Source organism: Bubalus kerabau, chromosome 7 (genome assembly GCF_029407905.1).
Source record: "Bubalus kerabau isolate K-KA32 ecotype Philippines breed swamp buffalo chromosome 7, PCC_UOA_SB_1v2, whole genome shotgun sequence".
In the NCBI taxonomy this organism is placed as follows: Eukaryota; Metazoa; Chordata; class Mammalia; order Artiodactyla; family Bovidae; genus Bubalus; species Bubalus kerabau.
In genome coordinates, this window is record NC_073630.1 from 72,743,825 (window position 1) to 72,763,898 (window position 20,074).

The following is a 20,074-nucleotide window of genomic DNA, read 5'->3' on the forward strand; positions in this document are numbered from 1 at the left end:
AATCTGGTGCCAGTCTGGCCTCCTTCCCTGCTCGCTCACTGCTGCCAGGTGATCTTTATAAAATACACACTGGTTGTTTTGGTGATTTAGTTGCTAAGTCATGTCCAATTCTCGTGACCCCACAGACTATAGCCTGCCAGGCTCCTCTGTCCGTGGGATTTCCCAGGCAAGAATATTGGAGTGGGTTGCCATTTCCTTCTCCAATACACTGGTTCTATATTCCTAAAAAACATGGTATAAAACCTCATCATTTCTGGTCAAATGTCAGGCCTCTAGCCCTTCGTGACCTGCCTTCTGCTTCTCTCTGTCTTATCTTCTTCCACTCCTCACAGGCTGCTCTGAGTTCCCGCCGTTTGGAGCTGCCTGGAATCCCTTCGACTTAGCCCAGAACTTCCTTCACTTTGTATCTCAACTCCTACTGGTCAGACACATTCAACTCCTCTGACTCCCTGATTAAGCTCCCCCTTTCCCGTACTCTCACAGCCTGCCCAGACACCACTTCTCTCTTGTCCTCCCCACTCTCAAGGTTCCTGTCCTTCTCCCTAACCAACTGTAAGCTCTCCGATGTGAGCTGTGCTGTGACAGGAAGGACAGCTAGCCTGTCTGCATCTTCCTTACCCACAGAGTGACTAGCATGCAAGAGGCTCTCGGTAATTGTTCACAGGCAGGCAAAGTTTGTAGCCGGCCAAAACTAAGTTTGTGTTTAATGATTCTTTCCAAGATCTAACTCACTAGAACTTATGGATCTTATTTAGCAAATGTTACACAAAAATCAAACCATAGTATGGAGCATAATTGAGAAGGAGAAAATATAAACAATAGTTATAAATAGTATTGCAAACAAATTCCAAGACTTGTGCTGATTTAATCAACAGACACCAAATGCTGAGATGTTTTCCTCTCATCAGAAATGCTATTAAGTATAATGGGCCTAAGCCAACAGTTCATCTCTGAGTTGTGTTTTTCTTATGTAAATGATGAGGAGCTGGACTTGATGACCATCCTCAGTCCAGGGATCTGACATCAAATTGCACCCGAAGCTCGTCATTTTTGCCCTTTATCCTTACAGCCTCCTTCACCCCATTGTAGTTGCATCTGTAGATGTCTGTCCAGCTCACACATAAACAGTCCCCACCATCTGCATGGCCACGGGGTGGGCTCCTGGCAGCTGTGTAGTTACAATGTGGTCCTGCCCTCCTCCGACCTCGACTGAATGGTGCAGGAATGGGCCCCTGACCCAGGCCCAATGTGAGACCCTCCCCTGGGAATGGAGACTTGACCCAAGACAGACGGGGCCCAGTCAAAGCTCCTAAGAAGCACCAGCGCCTGTGGCACAGCTCCCAGCCGTTCACTTGACTCGTGTTCACTGAGCGTGGACCCTGAGCGGGGATGGTTCTTGGCATCTTCTGCAGGCCGCAGCCTGTCTTTAAGAACTGTCTGGTTTCCTGATGGCTTTCCAGTTCTTGGGCCCAGTCTTTCCTGAGGCTCACTGCATGGCTGCCCTTGAGTTCTTGGAGACACTCGGTCCTCCTGATGAGGGCTTTCCTTGACGAAGTTAGTGCCACTTGGTTAATTGCCAACAACGTATCTCAGCTCCAGCGTTTCCAGGTGGGCCTGAGCAGCTGCCCCCTCTACCCTGTGGGCCCAGGCCATGGAACACTCACAGGAACTCCTATTGAGGGCCCAGAGGCAAGCACTGAGTCTTCTGTGAGTGTTTTTTGTAAATCTTTTATTTTTTTTCCAGTTAGGCACGGCCATAAGAAAGGGAACAACAACAACACGCAGTTTAACAACGCTCGTAAAAGGAGGTGAAAGGGCCTTGTGCAATTTCATCAGATACAACCCGCCCTGCTCATGCCAATTCCAGCAGGGAAAACATCTTGACAAATCATGTCCTTTAGTCAAAACAAGTTGGAGTCCAAACACATGGAGCAGATATAAAATATATTATTTTCAGGAGACTGAAATCCAAACCACAAATTCCAGAAACGCATTTTCAAAGTGCTGCCTATTAGACATGCTCATTTTAAATTAAATTAACGCTGTTGTGAGAGTGGGAAGGTATGGTTCAACTTATTTATTAGATCTCTATCAAGTTTTTTTCTACAGAGATCAAGGTGCTTCACGCACAGGCATTGGGAGAGAAGACGTACTTGACTGTTTAAAAAAAGTCAGGTTCTGCCAAAGCGGTTTCTCTGGACTTTGATACTCCCCTCCACCCAGGACACTGCCCTTTGAAGCCGACAGTTCTGTGCGGCTAACCACAAGTCTAGCCTCCGGTGGAGGAGTACGCTGAGTTGACTCCAAACACTTGCTTAGAACCTCAGGCAGAATGACCTCGAGGGTGCCCAGCTCTGCTCCCCGGCCTGTCTCTTTCCTTGACAGGCCTGATGGGGAGAATTTGGGAGAGCAAAGTTCTACAGCTCAGCGTCTCATCCCTCAGGAAGGCTTTTTTTATTTTTTGTTAATTTTTTAAAAAGATTATATTATTTAAAATGATTTAGGCAAACAGCAAGCATGCCTTTTGCTATCAGAGCCTTTCCGGGCTCATTTATTTTGAAACCAGATCAGAAGCATGAGTGAGTGAATTTTCTGTCCTCTAGATTGAAGAGAAACTTGTAGAATTCAACCACCATTCTTGCTGGGCGGGACAGCCAATCCTACACTTAGGTGGAGGGTGGATGGTATTTTTCCAAAGTGGCCTCGATGATATTTTCTGCTCCTCATGCTCTGGTTCCCTTTTTAATAGGAAGAGAGCAGGTCCCTCCCCTTGAACCCAGGAAGGCGTTTGTGACTGCTTCAACTGACAGAGCACTGTGGGAGTGATGCTCTGCGGCTTCTGAGGTTCCCACCTGGTGCTCTCTCTCAGGATGCTTGTCCTTGGGATGCGGCTGCCTTGCTGTGAGGAAGCTCAGGCCACGTGGAAAAGCCTGTGTGGAGAGGAACTGAGGCCTTCAGCTCACAGACCGGGCTGAGCTACCAGTTGATGGTCAGCATAACCTTGGAGGCGAATTCTTCTCTGCTGAGCTCTGCCCAGACAGCACATTCATGAACAAAATAAATGACCAATGATATTTAAAGCCAGTGTTTCAACATGGCTTCTGATGCACCGATTGATAACTGGGACAGGTGGAGATGAGAGACTTGTCTGGAGAGTTTGATTTATACAGGAAAGCGTGCTAAAGCAATGGAAGGAAAGTGACTTTAACAAGTTGCAGTCTGATATCAGCACATGAGGTTCTGACTGTACTAAGGGCAGAACCCAGCCGCCTTGACTTCCCTCTCACAGAGGATTTGTCTGATGCAGAGAATCCTGGACACATGGGGGTATCCCCTAACTTTCACCATCTGCAGACACGTACATCAGTGAGACTGAATGCTGTGAGCCACTTTGGAGCATCTGGGATGGAAGTCTCATTTCCCTACAGCACAGAGGCTGTCTGAGGGGCACTTGTGGGGTGGAGCATTTGCCCTCTCCCGGGATGTGGAGACAGAGCTTCTGTAGGGCTCCTGGTGGAGTTAGGGGCCCGAGTTGTTTTGGGCTTCTGCCTCCATTCCCCAGGTGGTCAGGGTCTAGCCCAGCTGGCCTCCTTTGAACCATCTCATCACAGCACATGTACGGAATCTCACAGGCTCCACAGCTTGCCCCAGGCGGGACGGTCTGTGTCCCCTGAGACTGAGGACACCAAGGTTGGACTCACAGGGGAGAACAAAGGGGTCTGGAAAACCACAGCGTGGTTGTACAAACACAGCTTCCCACAGGTACGGAGACTCCACGTCTCTTAGCAAGAACAAGTCAGGAGTGAGAGAGGACATGCTCGTGGCTTTGCGGGGAGGTGTCTATTCTCTCCTATGTGATTCACGTGTTCACTCAGCAGTCGATCTGTATGCATCAAATGCCCGCATGTTGGCTCCACACAGGGATACAAAGATTCTCAAGGTGGCTCTTGGGAACCACACTCTGACCAGGACCATGAACTTGTAAAAATAAAAATAGCAAATACATATTTAGCACTTACTGTAGGGCAGGCACCGTTGTAAATACCCTGTATGTATGAACTCACGTCATTCTCACAACAGCCCTACAAAGTGGCTACTATTATCATCTTCAATTTATAGTCCGCAAAGAGTCAGACATGACTGAGCGATCTTCATTTCACTTCAATGTGTAATGATAAAGATGTAGAATGATAAAGCAAGGAGTATGTGCAGCCGCAGAGGTGTGTGCAGAAGGTACGGAGCCCTGACGATACCCTGGGGCCTGGAAACCCCTCTCCGATGGTCTTGGAACATCTACTGGTCTACTTACTAGCACATGTCTCCCCGGCTTCTCACCCACTGCCTAGGCTACAGGTCCTCCCTCTGATGACTCTGAGCTGATGTCATCTGTGAAACCATGTGAGTCCAGAGACAGGCGGGCAGCTCAGCTCCCTTTCCAGCACCACGGCTCTCCTGTTTGGACGAGCAGCACACCAGGCTGAGAAGGAGGCCACACGGACACCTTTCTTTCATCAGGTTCTGTCTGTCTGCTCCTTTCAGGCTCAGCTTCAGTTGGCTCTGAGTGAGAAGAGGGGGAAACAGGTCCCAGAGGCAAAGAGTAGGGCAGAGAGTGGCAGGAAAGCAATGGCTGTTGGCCGCTGATACAGAATGAAGCTGCAGCGTGTGGAGGAAACCCAACACCACTGCGCACATTTCTCCTCCTGGGGCTGTACGGCCCATGAGTCCCTGGACTGAGTCCCAGAGAAGCAGTACCAGCAGATGACCCTGGGAGAGGGCCCTCACCTGGCCTGTTCTGAGGATCACTCCGGGCTGGGAGCTGATTTAGGCACTGCATAGATACTGGAGAGGGAAAGCATCTGTGCTAATGAGTCATCAGGAAGAAAAGAATTTATGACACATGAATACTGAACTTTCAAGAGAATACTTGGTAGCATCCTGGTGCCAAGAAAAGTTGTGTGTAAAAGCATGGACTTTGGAATAAGATGGATCTAGGGACGAATCCTGGCGTCCCACTTCCTGTGTGCTGTTCAGCCTTCTGAAAGTTCATGTCTGCTGCCTACCCCTTCTGGGCTTCAGTTTCCCCATGGGTAAAGCAGGGATAATGAAAGGGTCATCGTGAGGTTTGAATGTGAGAGTGGCTGATCCCCGGGTACAGGTGACCACAGCTTAGCTGCCTGACTTTGGTAGTGAGAAGCTCAGAACAGGACCAGGGAGACTGGTGAATGGCTGTGGCCATGAGAGCCTCTGCCTCCTCCCTCCACATCCTCTTCTTTCCACCAGCCTTAAACCAAAGTAGAAGACACCCTCTCCCGATGGCACACCCCCATGTCAAAGACAGAGCTCTACGGGAAATCAAAGGTGGTTCCTCAAAGCCCTAGTGTTCCTCTTTTCATTTACTGCAGGTTTGTTCAAACCCTGACACATGGGCTGCCAGGAACTTTCCTTGCCAAGTTCTCTGGAATGATGAGAAGAGCCAGCCATAGAGGCCCAGGTACAAACAAAATAAAATGATTCTCCCTTGGGGTGCTGGGGTGGGGAGGGTTCTGCCTAGCCCACCAAGACTCTCCCACCACCTGCAGACAAATGAGATGCCCCTGGTGAGTGAGTGCAGAGGCCCAGCAGCTGGGGGCTGAGGAGTGGGTCCTGGCAGCTGCTGGGAGAATGCATGATTCTTTTTCCTAAATCCATTAAATGGAAACCTCCGTTTGGGATCCATCTCTGGGGGCAGGAGCATCTCTGCATGAGCCCTAACTCCAGGGATTTGAATGGAGAGAAACATGGCAGCCCAGTGATGGCCCAGGACAGTTCTAAACATCCCCCCAGGCAAAGCCCGTCTTAGGACAGTGAAGCTTCCAACTGCAAGGAGAGCTACAGAAAACACACTGCAGAGTTTAAAAGGGTAATTTAAAGATGTGATGTCTCATGGTTCATACAACAGCGATGGAAAATGCAAGTGGACAGTCCTCCTACAACAGATGGTCTCTGTCGGCCGTCGGAGAGTTGCTAAGTCCATTAGTGTATTAAAGGCACTGTGACATATGACAGCAAAGACTTTTGGTTTAATTTTCTGTTTAACCGAGGGTTTTCTGAACATGTTTTGTCACAGAACCCTTTTGCCAGGAAACTGTTCTTTTGTGGAACATTACTGGCAAGTCATGTTCGGGCAAGTTAGGGCCTCCTCTCACTGACACCGTGCCTCTTTGCAAATCAGAAACTCCCGCAGTGAGCAGAGCGCGGGCAGGTTCGAGCCTCCACTTGGGCCCTTGGCCAGACTATGGATGCAGCAGGCTGACTGCAAAAGGTCATGGTGGGCTGTCCTCAGACCTGACCGACCAGGGCAGGGAAGTCCACACTTCTTATTTCAGTTTCTCTTCAAGGTTAAGTCCAAGCTTATGAATGAAGCAATAGAGTGCTCAGGCAGAGAAATTCAGAGAGCACATCTAGCTGGGAAGCATCTGTAAAAACCAGCCAGTATGAAGAGCTGCTAGACAACCCTGGCTCACATCTACACAGGAGCCCTTGAACACTTTTGAGAAGCTGATCTGTGCTGTATTATTTAAAAAAAAACCCCAAAAAAACAGATAGAGGGAAAATGCCCCAGCCACATGTTGCATCAGAAGCTGACGATGACTGGGAGCACTGGGGAGGAGACCCAGCGTCCATTCCAGCTGCTCACGGCTTGGTTTAGAGTCTGACTGGCTTCCGCCCTCTGGCTTTTGGAGCGGACCAGTTTTCCTGGCATATGCATTTATTGAACTCTGAAAGGCCAGATCGTCTATGAAGATTAATTCATGATTTCAAAGACGCTTTGAAACTGGCAAAACATTCTGTTATTTCCAAGAGTTATTACAACCGAAATCCTGGCATAGACGAGGAGGTCAGCCTGTAATCTCATTTAGATCTTTTTAAATTTAGAAACTTTACAGTGGGTTAAAAATAGATCACATTTGTGTACTTTTCCTCCTTTCATCTCTACTGCAAAGGCGGTTTGGTAGTTTTGACTTAGCCTCGATACTAGCTAGAGAAATTCTTGTACTTGTCACCCGGGAGTCTGCTAAGCCAAAATAAAAGTGATTTTCAAATGGATTTTGGGATCATGCTGGTTATATGACTGAGGAGAGTTACTTGTTATCCTGCACAGTAAGCTCTAGAATTAAGGGCACAAGATTGCCACTAAGATCTGTATGTGGATTTGTGTTAAGTGAAAATGTGAACCAGGAGGGATGTTTTCTAGAAGCGCTACCCTGGAGGGCTGTGTCCTTACCTATTGATCAGAAAAGATCATAATACTTAGGTCAAGGGAAGCTAGAGGGTCAGGCTGCTTATAAGCAAAGGTTACATGAAGATTGTACCTGATTTCAGAAAGCCCAGACATTCTCTTCTGTGATACTCACCAGGGTTACGGAGGTACCAGAATTTTCAAGCCCAGCAAAGATAGCATTACACTTAGGATTACCCCGTCATGGTGACTTTACCTTCATGAACATGCTGAATCCAGTTTTAAGGAGATCAGTGAGGCCTGAAGACATATGTTCAATGTCAACTGGATCTGGCCTCTCGGGATTAAATATTTCCTCCACGACCTGCTTCAACAGTGGTTTATAGGATGCCTGGAAAGACAAAATATTGTGCTGTAAGTAAAAGGGTTTGTTTGGTTTGTCTGGAGAGAGGATAGCTTTATCTGTACCAAACAAAGCAAAACAAGTTTATTTTTGATCCTGAGCAATGGCTATGGTTTTGTGTGTGTGTGAAAAGACAATATAGCAACATCGATTTTTTGGGAATTATTCCATTACACCAGCATTATTTTTTGTTTCTCATACTCCCTTCCACAAGCAAACAACTCTTACCAGAGCTATAGTTATAGGATGGCTAATTTTTCAATCTAGATTTAAAGTGACAATTTAATGTATCAAGTATAAGTTCAGTTCAGTCACTCAGTCATGTCCGACTCCTTGCAACCCAAAAGACTGCAGCATGCTAGGCTTCCCTAGCGTGTCCATCACCAACCTTCCCCTGTCCATCACCAACCCCTGGAGCTTGCTCAAACTCACGTCCATCAACTCAAGGATGCCATCCAACCATCTCATCTCTGTCGTCCCCTTCTCCTCCTGCCTTCAATCTGTTCCAACATCCAGGTCTTTTCTAATGAGCCAGCTTTTTGCATCAGGTGGCCAGTGTATTGGAACTGCAGCTTCAGCATCAGTCCTTCCAATGAATATTCAGGTTTGATTTCCTTTAGGATTGACTGGTTTGATCTCCTTGCAGTCCAAGGGACTCTCAAGTCTTCTCCAATACCCAGTTCAAAAGCATCAATTCTTTGGTGCTCAGCTTTCTTTATGGTCCAATTCTTACATCCATACTTACTGGAAAAACCATAGCTTTGACTAGATGGACATTTGCTGGCAAAGTACTGTTTCTGCTTTTTAACATGCTGTCTAGGTTGGTCATAGCTTTTCTTCAAAGGAAAAAGTGTCTTTTAATGTCATGGCTGCAGTCACCATCTGCCGTGATTTTGGAGCCCCCAAAATAAAGTCTCTCACGGTTTCTATTGTTTCCCCATCTTTTTGCCATGAAGAGATGGGACTGGTTGCCATGATCTTTGTTTTTTGAATGTTGAGTTTTAAGCCAGGTTTTTCACTCTCCTCTTTCACTTTCATCAAGAGGCTCTTTAGTTTCTCTTCATTTTCTGCCATAAGGGTGGTGTCATCTGCATATCTGAGGTTATTGATATTTCTCTCAGCAATCTTGATTCCCACTTGTGCTTCCTCCAGCCTGGCATTTCACATGATGTACTCTGCATAGAAGTTAAATAAGCAGGGTGACAATATACAGCCTTGACGTATTCCTTTCCCAATTTGGAACCAGTCTGATGTTCCATGTCCAGTGCTAACTGTTGCTTCTTGATCTGCATACAGATTTCTCAGGAGACAGGTAAGGTGGTCTGGTATTCCTATCTCTTGAAAAATTTCCCACAGTTTGTTGTGATCCACCCAAAGGCTTTAGCATAGTCAATGAAGCAGCAGTAGACTTTTTATGGAATTCTCTTGTGTTCTCTATGATCCAACAGATGTTGGCAATTTGATTTCTGGTTCCTCTGCCTTTTCTAAAACAAGCTTTAATATCTGGAGGTTCTTGGTTCATGTATGTTGAAACCTAGCTTGGAGAATTTTGAGCATTACTTTGCCAGCGTGTGAGATGAGTACAATTATTCAGTATTCTGAACATTCTTTGGCATTGTCTTTCTTTGGGATTAGAATGAAAACTGACCTTTTCCAGTCCTGTGGCCACTGTTGAGTTTTCCAAATTTGCTGGCATATTGAATGCAGCACTTTAACAGCATCATCTTTTAGAATTGAAATAGCTCAGCTGGAATTCCATCACCTCCACCTGCTTTGTTTGTAGAGATGCTTCCTCAGGCCCACTTGATTTCACATTCCAGGATGTCTGGCTCTAGGTGAGTGGTCCCACCATCATGGTTATCTGAGTCATTAAGATCTTTTCTGTATAGTTCTCCTGTGAATTCTTGCCACCTCTTCCTAATATCTTCTGCTTCTTTTAGGCACATACCATTTCTGTCCTTTATTGTATCCATCTTTGCATGAAATGTTCCCTTGGTATCTCTAATTTTCTTGAAGAGATCTCTAGTCTTTCCCATTCTATTATTTTCCTCTATTTCTTTGCATTGATCATTTAGGAAGGCTTTCTTATCTCTGCATTCAGATGGATATATCTTTCCTTTTCTCATTTTCCTTTTGCTTTTCTTCTTTTCTCAGCTATCTGTAAGCCCTCCTCAGACAACCATTTTGCCTTTTTGCACTTCTTTTTCTTGTGGATGGTCTTGATCCTTGTCTCCTGTACAGTGTTAGGAACCTCTGTCTATAGTTCTTCAGGTACTCTGTCTATCAGATATAATCCTTTGAATCTATCTGTCACTTCCACTGTATAATCAAATGGGATTAGATTTAGGTCATACCTGAATGGTCTAGAGGTTTTCCCTACTTTATTCAATTTAAGTCTGAATTTGGCAATAAGAAGTTCATGATCTGAGCCACAGTCATCTCCTGGTCTTGTTTTTGCTGACTGTATAGAACTTCTCCATCTTCGACTGCAAAGAATATAATCAGTCTGATTTTGGTGTTGATGATCTGGTGAAGTCCATGTGTAGAGTCATCTCTTGTGTTGTTGGGAGAGGACGTTTGTTACGACTGGTGCATTCTCTTGGCAAAACTCTGTTAGCCTTTGCCCTGTTTCATTTTGTACTCCAAGGTCAAACTTGCCTGTTCCTCCAGGTATCCCTTGACTTCCTATTTTTGCATTCCAGTTCTCTATGATGAAAAGGACACCTTTTTTTGATGTTAGCTCTAGAAGGTCTTGTAGGTCTTTAGAGAACTGTTCAACTTCAGCTTCTTTGGCATTAGTGGTTTGGGCATAGACTTGGATTACTGTGATATTGAATGGTTTGCCTTGGAAATGAACAGAGATCAGTTTGTCGTTTTTTGAGACTGCACCCAAGTACTGCATTTTGGACTCTTTTGTTGATACTGAGGGCTACTCCATTTCTGCTAAGGGATTCTTGCCCACAATAGTAGTTATAATGGTCATCTGAATTAAATTCGCCCATTCTGGTCCATTTTAGCTTACTGATTCCTAAAATGTCGATATTCATTCTTGCCATCTCCTGTTTGACCACTTCCAATTTACCTTGATTCATGGACCTCACATTCCAGGTTTTTATGCTTCGGACTTCACTTCCATCACCAGTCATATCCACAACTGGGTGCTGTTTTTACTTTGATTTAGCCTCTTAATTCTTTCTGGAGCTATTTCTCCACTCTTCTCCAGTAGCATATTGGGCACCTACTGATCTGGGGCGTTCATATTTCAGTGTCATATATTTTTGCCTTTTCATACTCTTCATGGGGTTCTCAAGGCAAGAATACTGAAGTGGTTTGCCATTCCCTTCAGCATGAAGTATGCTGAAAAGCAAAATACTGTCAACTTAGATAGACATGAAGATGCTCTCAGGTCTTTCCTAAATATTCTTAGAATTATGCTCCCTTCCTTTAGGATCCCAAATGTTTTCTTACAATGTATTGTCACTAACCAAACCCAAAGCAATCTCTTTTTTCTAGAGAAGTCAACTCCAAGTACAACCTGCCCAGAAAAAGAAGCCAAGATGCCCCAAAGAAATCTGACCAAGGAATCTCTAAGAAAGGATGCCACGTGAACAATAAGAATTTCAGTAGGGGACTTCCCTGGTGGTCCAGTGGCTAAGACTCCACACTCCCAATGCAGGGGGCCTGGGTTCAATCCCTGATCAGGGAACTAGATCCCACATACTGCAACTAAAGATTCCACATGTCACAGCTAAGACCTGGCACAGTTAAATAAATGAAAAAATTAAAAAAAAAAAGAATTTCAGTAGAATTAAGTTGATGTGAATTTACAATACCTACAGTTTGGCAAATGGTGCTACATCTATCCAGGTTTAGGTAATATTTGGAGGCAGCTGCCTCTGACCAATGTGTATTCTAAGCAAATTCCCTTCCTCCTTTCCTTGGGTCTCTTTACTACCAAGCTTTTCCTCTTTCCTTCCCTTCCCATCAGCTGGACAGCTTTACTCCCAGTCATGTTGCTGCCTTTGCACTCCAGTTCTGTATGGCACCCCAGTGGGACCATGAAGGGTGAAGGAAGAGGAGTGTCTACCCTCAAAGCACTCTATTGTATCTATCACAGACTCAGGAAAGCCAGCACTGCAGAGATGCGGTGAACTGTGTGTCTCTTTGTACTGGCCAGATCTGTGACTGACCTCTAGCTAGTGTTGAGGACTTCTGGGGCACTGACTTCATCTCTGGCCTTGTCCTGCTTTCCCTACAGTCATGTTTTACTCTGAGTTTCCCCTTATTCCAACTTTCTTACTTGAAATATCTTAGAAAGAAATCAAGATATAAATCATCACAATCCTAAATAATCACTTAGCTAGAAGGCAACTAGTGCATTTAACAGGGATAAGATGCAGGGAGAAATAGCAATTGTCGAATTGAAGCTGCAGCTCTCCTCTGTTTATTAATCAAACAGACCATGGCATGCCCAGAGATCTCATATGCAGATGCTCATGAAAGGGAGAGCACTGCACAGAGACACAGAACTTTAAAAACAAACAAAACTATGAGTCAACCTCCTCATCATAACGCTGTAACACCAAGTTAGATTTTTAAAATTTATCATACAGGCAAAAATGCAGAGGTTTGAAAATACACTCTTTTGACGAGGTCATAGGGAAACAGACATGCTCATATACTGCTGGTGGGAGTGTAAATTGTTATAATCAGCACAGAGAGTAATCTGGAGATACCTATCAAAGTTATGAATGCATCTGACCTAGCAATCCCACATCTAAAACTTCATCCTACAAATATGCTACTGTATGCAAATGAGATCCATAAAAGTCTATTTGTTACAGCAAAAGATTAGAAACTCATGTGCCCATCAATAGGGAGCTGTTTAATAAATGGAATCCATCCACATGAAGGAATGCCGTGGAAGTGAAGAGGGGAACTCTGTGCTGATAGGAAAAAGCAAGGTGAGAATAAACTGTGAGTGGAGAAAGCAAGAGGAGGAACAGTATGAATAATAGGCATTTGTGTAAAATGTGCCAAAGGGACTATGAAAGTTTGCACTTGCTGAAACATGCAAAAAATAAACTCAGGTGTGATATATACAGAACCACCACGAGCAATGATCACGACGTGGGGGACCGGACAAGAGGCAAAGGTGGGAGGAAGTCTTTTCACTGTATTCCTTTTTTAAAAAGCACAGTTAAAACACCACCACACATACACATCTATACCCACACATACTCCCACAGATCAAGAACGGTCTTTTTTTCTTCACTTGTTAAAAATTAATGTTATTTATGTCTGGAAGAGGTTGGAATAAAGCACACGAAAATGTAAACGAGGGCTAATGCTAGGTTCTGTGAATAGGGGACTCTATTTTCTTCTTTTTCCAAAACTTCAGAAATTAACAGGTATATTTCTGGAATTAAAACAATCCAATATGTATTTTCAATGTTAAAAAAAAAAAGTTCACAGAATGGCCTCTGAATTTTCCAAACCCTCCTCCCCGAGTAAACTGTCTTGAGAAATTTTTTTACCATCTCAGCCTTTCTGGATATTTAATCTCTTAAACTTTAATCTCTCTAAACTGCTCTCCATGGAGAAGTCCTTTGGCCAATACTCTGCTAACTTATCAAATATTCATCAACTTCTTCCTTAGAAATAGAACCAGTTTTTGGCCAGGCACATGATCAATTGGCTGAAAGACTCCATTCTGCAGCCTTTCTTGCTGCTGAGTCTGGAAGTTTTGGAGAATGATATGCAAGGAGAAGGGGAGTGGGACTTCTAGAAGCTTTCCTCCCCTTTCTCTTTTCTGCTGCCTGGAATATGAAAGTGATGGTGGCAGCCCCAGCAGCCACTGTGGAAAACCGAACCATTTCTTGGAGATGCTAGAGCAGAGGGCTGGAAGAAATCTGGGTCAGTGGAGACTCGTGGCAGTACTACAACATAGATGGACTGAATCAGAACCTACATATGTGACAAGACAAAATCTTGCATGTTTAAGCCATTATGTTTCAGATCTCTGCTGCTGCTAAGTCGCTTCAGTCGTGTCCGACTCTGTGCGACCCCATAGACGGCAGCCCACCAGGCTCCCGCGTCCCTGGGATTCTCCAGGCAAGAACACTGGAGTGGGTTTCCATTTCCTTCTCCAATGCATGAAAGTGAAAAGTGAAAGGGAAGTCACTCAGTCATGTCTGATACTACTTGCAACTTAATAAAATTCTGTTACAAAGCACAAAGGGAAGGTAAATAAAAAGCCCACTGCTTCTTTCCCGGAGCTTACAGTTATTTCTTTTATTAGTCTACATATAGTTATACAGACTAACATTGGGCAGAACCAGAGAGATACACATAGGTTGTCACATTTAAGAGAGGAGGGAGTATACCCCTCAACCTACGAAAACCAAAAGAAGGCTGTTGCTCGCCATAGGATGCACCTTCAGTAAGTAGGATGAGTAGTGACCCCAGGAAAAGCTCAGGCATAGGAAAAAGGCGGTTCTGTTGTCCAGCAAAAACATTATGTCGGGGCCTCCTCTGTGCAAGGCACAGGGTACCAGGGTGACAGGACTGTGCTCAGGGCCCCAGAAGCCCCTGTGTAGACTGGAGACAGGGAAAGAAGGAAGCGTGGAGGGTTAGACATCCCCTTTCTCCCTTGCTCTACTTTCAGCTCAGCCCTGGGGAACGCAGCTCTAGGGAGAAAGGCCCTTTGAGTCAGCCTCCCCTTGAGGATGAGCAAAGATTTGGAAGTCCTATTCCCTTAACACCTTCATTCTTGGGACTTTGTGATCATGGAATGTTACTTGGCAGGGCTGTAAACATGTTTTATTATTTTTTAAGATATGTAGGTAACATTTATTTAGATTGAGAAAAGCAGCCACAAATTAAGTATGGAAAAGTCACAGATAACAGACACATCACATAATCCAGAGAAATAATCAAAGTGCTTTTCTTAATGAACTGCCTCTCATACCTCTGTAATACTTATTTTTTCTCTTGACTGAACTCTCTCCTATGACATTCACATGACATTCTCACGACTGTCTTCTCATTTGATAGCAATTTTAAAAAATATTTTATTTTTAATTTTGGCTGTGTTGGGCCTTCATTGTTGCATGGGCTTTTCTAGTTGCAGTGAGGTGGGGTTACTCCCTAGATGTGATGCTTGGGCTTCTCACTGCAGTGGTTTCCCTTGTTGCACAGCATGGGCTTTAGGGCACGTGGACTTCAGTAGTTGTGGCTTCCAATCTCTAGAGAGCAGGCTCAATAGTTACGGCACATGGGCTTTAGCTGCTCTGCAGCAAGTGGGATCTTCCCAGCCCAGGGATCTCTACCCATGTTTCTCCACCGCAGGTTGATTCTCTACTGCTGAGCCACCAGGGAAGCCCCAGTTCAGTTCAGTTCAGTCGCTCAGTTGTGTCCGACTCTGCAACCCCATGGACTGCAGCACGCCAGGCTTCCCTGTCCATTGCCAACTCCCAGAGTTTACTCAAACTCATGCCCACTGAGTCAGTGATGCCATCCAACCATCTCATCCTCTGTCATCCCCTTCTCCTCCTGCCTTCAATCTGTCCCAGCATCAGGGTCTTTTCCAATGAGTCAGCTCTTCACATCAGGTGGCCAAAGTATTGGAGTTTCAGCTTCAACATCAGTCCTTCCAATGAACACTCAGGACTGGTCTCCTTTAGGGTAGACTGGTTGGATCTCCTTGCAGTCCAAGGGACTCTCAAGAGTCTTCTCCAACACCACAGTTCAAAAGCATCAATTCTTCAGTGCTCAGCTTTTTTTATGGTCCAACTCTGGGGGTGGGGAGCGAAGCCCCATGATGGCAATTTTGAAATATCATTTTTTATAATTAGATGTGATGGTTATTAAGCTGTTTTCTCTCAAGCCCAATCCTCTCTTCCACGCTCAGTTCTGGGAGGCTGTCCTGCAAACCGTATTTGTGCTTTGCCATCTAGATCCGTTCGACTCTGCCCACAGGAGCCCAGGAAGGACACTGGAAGGCAGGGAAAGCAAGCAGGAACCTGCTCCTCTCTGTTATTTCTGTTAGCATCACCCCAGCAATGGCTCCTTACCACTTGAAGCTGTTCCTTCTCTGGTCTTTTAAATCATAGAATCCAATACATTACCTTTCTTGTTTAAACTGCTTTCAGCTTTTTTCTTTTTTCTATTTTCACTGGTAACCAAAAACTCATTAAATGATATAAGTGTGGTTAATTTAAAGATACATGCACCCCAATGTTCACCGCAGCACTATTTACAATAGCCAGGACGTGGAAACAACCTAGATGTCCATTGACAGAGGAATGGATAAAGAAGCTGTGGTGTACACACACACAGAGTATTACTCAGCCATAAGAAAGAATAAGGCTATGTGGTGTACACACACACACACACACACACACACACACAGAGTATTACTCAGTCATAAGAAAGAATAAGGCTATGTGGAATACACACACACACACATACACACAATTACTCAGCCATAAGAAAGAATAAGGCTATGTGGCATACACACACACACACACAGAGTATTACTCAGCCATAAGAAAGAATAAGGCTATGTGGTGTACACACACACATACACACACACACACACACAGAGTATTACTCAGCCATAAGAAAGAATAAGTCTATGTGGTATACACATGCACACACACACACACATATACACACAGAGTATTACTCAGCCATAAGAAAGAATAAGGCTATGTGGTGTACACACACACACACACACACACACATAGAGAGTATTACTCAGCCATAAGAAAGAATAAGTCTATGTGGTGTACACACACACACACACACATACACACAGAGTATTACTCAGCCATAAGAAAGAATAAGGCTATGTGGTGTACACACACACACACACACACACTCACGGACTCACAGAGTATTACTCAGCCATAAGAAAGAATAAGGCTATGTGGCATACACACACACACACACACACACATATACACACAGAGAATATTGCTCAGCCACAAGAAAGAATAAGGCTATTTGCAGCAACATGGATGGACCTAAAGATTATCATACTAAGTGAAGGAAGCCAGAGAAAGACAAATATATATCACTTATATGTGGAATCTAAAAAAATGATACAAATGAACTTATTTACAAAACAGAAATAGACCCACAGACATGGAAAACAAACTTCTGGTTATCAAAAGGGAAAGGGGCAGGGAGGGATAAATTAGAAGGTTGGGATTAACATATACACACTATTATATATAAAACAGATAATCAATAAGGACCTATTGTATAACACAGGGAACTATACTTGATATTTTGTAATAACCTATAAGGGAAAATAATCTGAAAAAGAATATATATACATATAACTGAATCACTGTACTATATACCTGAATTAACAATATTGCAAATGACTCTATTTCAATTTAAAAAAAAGAGAGAGAGAGAGAATTTATAGTGATTTACGGTACAGTAATTAGGACTTGATGCTTTTACTGCTGGGGCCCGAGTTCAATCCCTAGTCAGGAAACTGAGATCCCACAAGCTGTGCAGCACAGTCAAGGAAAAAAAAAAAAAAAGACGTTTTGCTACTTAAATATTATATAGAAAAAGACTTCTAAATTCTTCTTTAAAACAACTAAGCACAGAACAACTAAATAACATTGTTCATTTAAAGAACTCGATTTAGGAAAAGACTTTCTCAGGTTCAAAGCAATACTTGTCTCATGATTCGTTAGCAAACACATTTCTTAGTTTCCCCAATCAGGGTTTTAATCATGAGAGCTTTTGGCTTCTTCCTTACTCAGTTTGGATTTTTTTCTGCCTCAAATCACGTCACTGAAATCTGACTAGAATGAATGGCTGTGGCAGTAGCTTCTTTTTTTTTATATTTTAAGACTTTGAGTCTTTTTTTTAATTTATTTGTTCCTGTGCTGGGTATTCTTGGCTGTGCAGGCTTTTCTCTTGCTGTGGTGAGCGGGGTCTACTCTCCAGCTGCTGTGTGGGGGCTTCGCATTGCAGGGCTTCTCTGTTGCGGAGCACAGGCTCAATAGCTGCAGCGCATGGGCTTAGCTGCTCCTTGGCATGTGGGATCTTCCTGGACCAGGGATCAAACCTATGTCTACTGCATGGCTGGGTGGACTCTTTAACACTGAGCCACCAGGGAAGCCCTGGCAGTAGCTTCTTAGATGAGACTCCTCTAACTATTATGGAATTTTCTGCTCAGCCAGAAGCTACTTACTTCTCAGCAAAGGCCCATAGAAGGGGGTGATGGGAAGACAGATGTCTTTTCCTAGGGCCCTGTTCAGTTTTCCTCATGTATTAGAGAGGAACAGAGGGGAGATCAGTCGTGTTAGTTTGACTTCATGAGATGTTAACGAGAATAATTTAATTTTCCTAATCAAACATTCACTGGCAGTTCATCTTTCAGGGAGAAGGAGAGGGATTAAAACACAGACAAATTCATCCCTATTTCTTGCTTCTGCCACATTCAGTGTGTCCCGGCAGTAGGGGGTCTATGCTCTACACAATCATTCAGACAGACATCCGTGTTCCTGCTGTTGAGCAGCCCCCGCCACCCCCTAGGGCTCTGGAATCCCACATGGAAGCCTTTGCATCTCATCAACTGAGGATGAAAGAGAGATAGTGTGGAGGGGATGAAAGAGAGACAGTGTGGAGGATTTCCAGAGAGATTTTTATGGGCAGAAGGTGATCTGTATCATGCCTACCCATTGTTCATTGGTCAGAATTAATCACAAACCTACATCTACCGGCAAGGGAACTTGGAAAATGTGGTCTAAGCATGCCAGGAGGAAACAGAAATAGAGCTTGGGAACCCACATAGCCTGTCTCTACCACATACATACTGCAAAGTCTAAATTGAAATATTAGTTATTTCCTTAATAACTGGCAGGTTGCTTGTGGTAGGGCAAAGGATTATTAAACCTCTTTTCCCTTCTGCATAAGAATTTGACCTTTGGTTAACTTTGAGCTCTGTTTCCCTGGAAACCTGATAAGGGAAGAATGTCAAACTCCAGCCAAGCAAGATTGCTTATGATAAAAATGACCCCCGCTTAGTAAATTGCATTAGATGGGGAGAACTATAAATATTGGACAGAAAGTCAGGGCTTTGGGCTTCTCTGAGTACAATGACTCTTGTATAATTGGCATGTCCCTTGGAGGAATGCTAGAATCATGTCTGTGGAGCTGGTTCAGAGAAAGTGGCTCCTATAGGATATGAGAGCTTTAAGCCAGGAGACTCCTGCCCCCACCCTTCCTTCCTTGTAAGTCTAGTTCCTTCACTCCTCAGCTGTCACTTTGGGACCAAACCAAACAGCTCCTGGGTAGCTTCATGACTGCTTCATGGATGGTCACAATGGTTACTCCAGAGGAGAAAAATGCCTGCCACTGCCTATGGGTGAGCTATGTTCTTATCCTGGGCCGACTGGTGCCAGTGGGGGCTATGACCACAGAGATGACTCAAGCAGTAGGCGTAGAATGCATGATGCCTAGGGCCCATGAGACTGTTAGCAGTCCATGAAAATGTATTAATTTCTTTTAAAATCAGAAGAAAAATATGAACTTTTAGATGAAAGATAATGTTTTGATATATAGTATAAATAGATTTGTCTCTATACCAATGTAACTGTATAATTACATGTACACAATTGAACATATGCAAATATAAGAATATTCATATAAACACATGAATTATATACTCAACATATATATTCAAATGATTATATTTATAAATTTTATTACATAATACTTTGGTCTTAGTATTAGTCACTCAGTTGTGTCCGACTCTCTGTGACCCATGGGCTGCAGCCCGCCAGACTCTCTGTCCAAGGGATCTCTACAGGCAAGAATATTGGAGTGTCATGTCCTTCTCCAGGGGATCTTCCCAATCCAGGGATTGAAGCTGCATTGCAGGCAGATTCTTTACCATCTGAGCCACCAAGGAAGCCCCATATAATACTTAATAAATATTTATTCACATAAATATATATATATAGTAATATAGGAAGAGAGCCATGAGCCATGAAGGCAAACATGCTTAGGGCCGTGAAGATCGAAATGTGGCCCTGTATGATGGTCTCATGAGGCTAGCTTGAAGGTTTGGCAGAACCTAATGAGACCTCCATGAGTGTTACACATGAAATAGATGAGGTTTCAAAAAAAACAGAAACTCTCTTTTTGTCATTAAACGGTCAGTATCTGTTCCAGAACAAACTGGACTTTTAATATCCCATAGTAAATCAGAATGTGAAAAATAAAATACTTGTTTCTATGTCTTTGGTTCCTTTTCATGGTGGAGATAATGTGTGATTCAGTCCAGAAGGTCCTTACCGACCTGATTCCAACCCTTGAAGAAAGGTTCTGAGCACAGCAACAGTTTCTGACATTACACATAAGTCAGAGACAATTCTGAAAAACCAACTCCAACACCTTCTTAAATTTGGCCACCTGAA

The 20,074-nt window shown here is 43.9% G+C and overlaps 1 protein-coding gene across 2 annotated transcripts in view; it reads right to left on the reverse strand.

Annotated features, from left to right (window-relative positions):
- Window positions 1-20,074, reverse strand: part of SCFD2 (sec1 family domain containing 2) — a 395,759-nt gene that overhangs the window by 23,135 nt on the left and 352,550 nt on the right. For both annotated transcript variants that reach the window (XM_055588555.1, XM_055588554.1), the window contains exon 7: window positions 7,476-7,610. In XM_055588555.1, coding sequence (XP_055444530.1) covers window positions 7,476-7,610 — 135 coding nt within the window. The remainder of the gene's footprint in view (window positions 1-7,475; window positions 7,611-20,074) is intronic.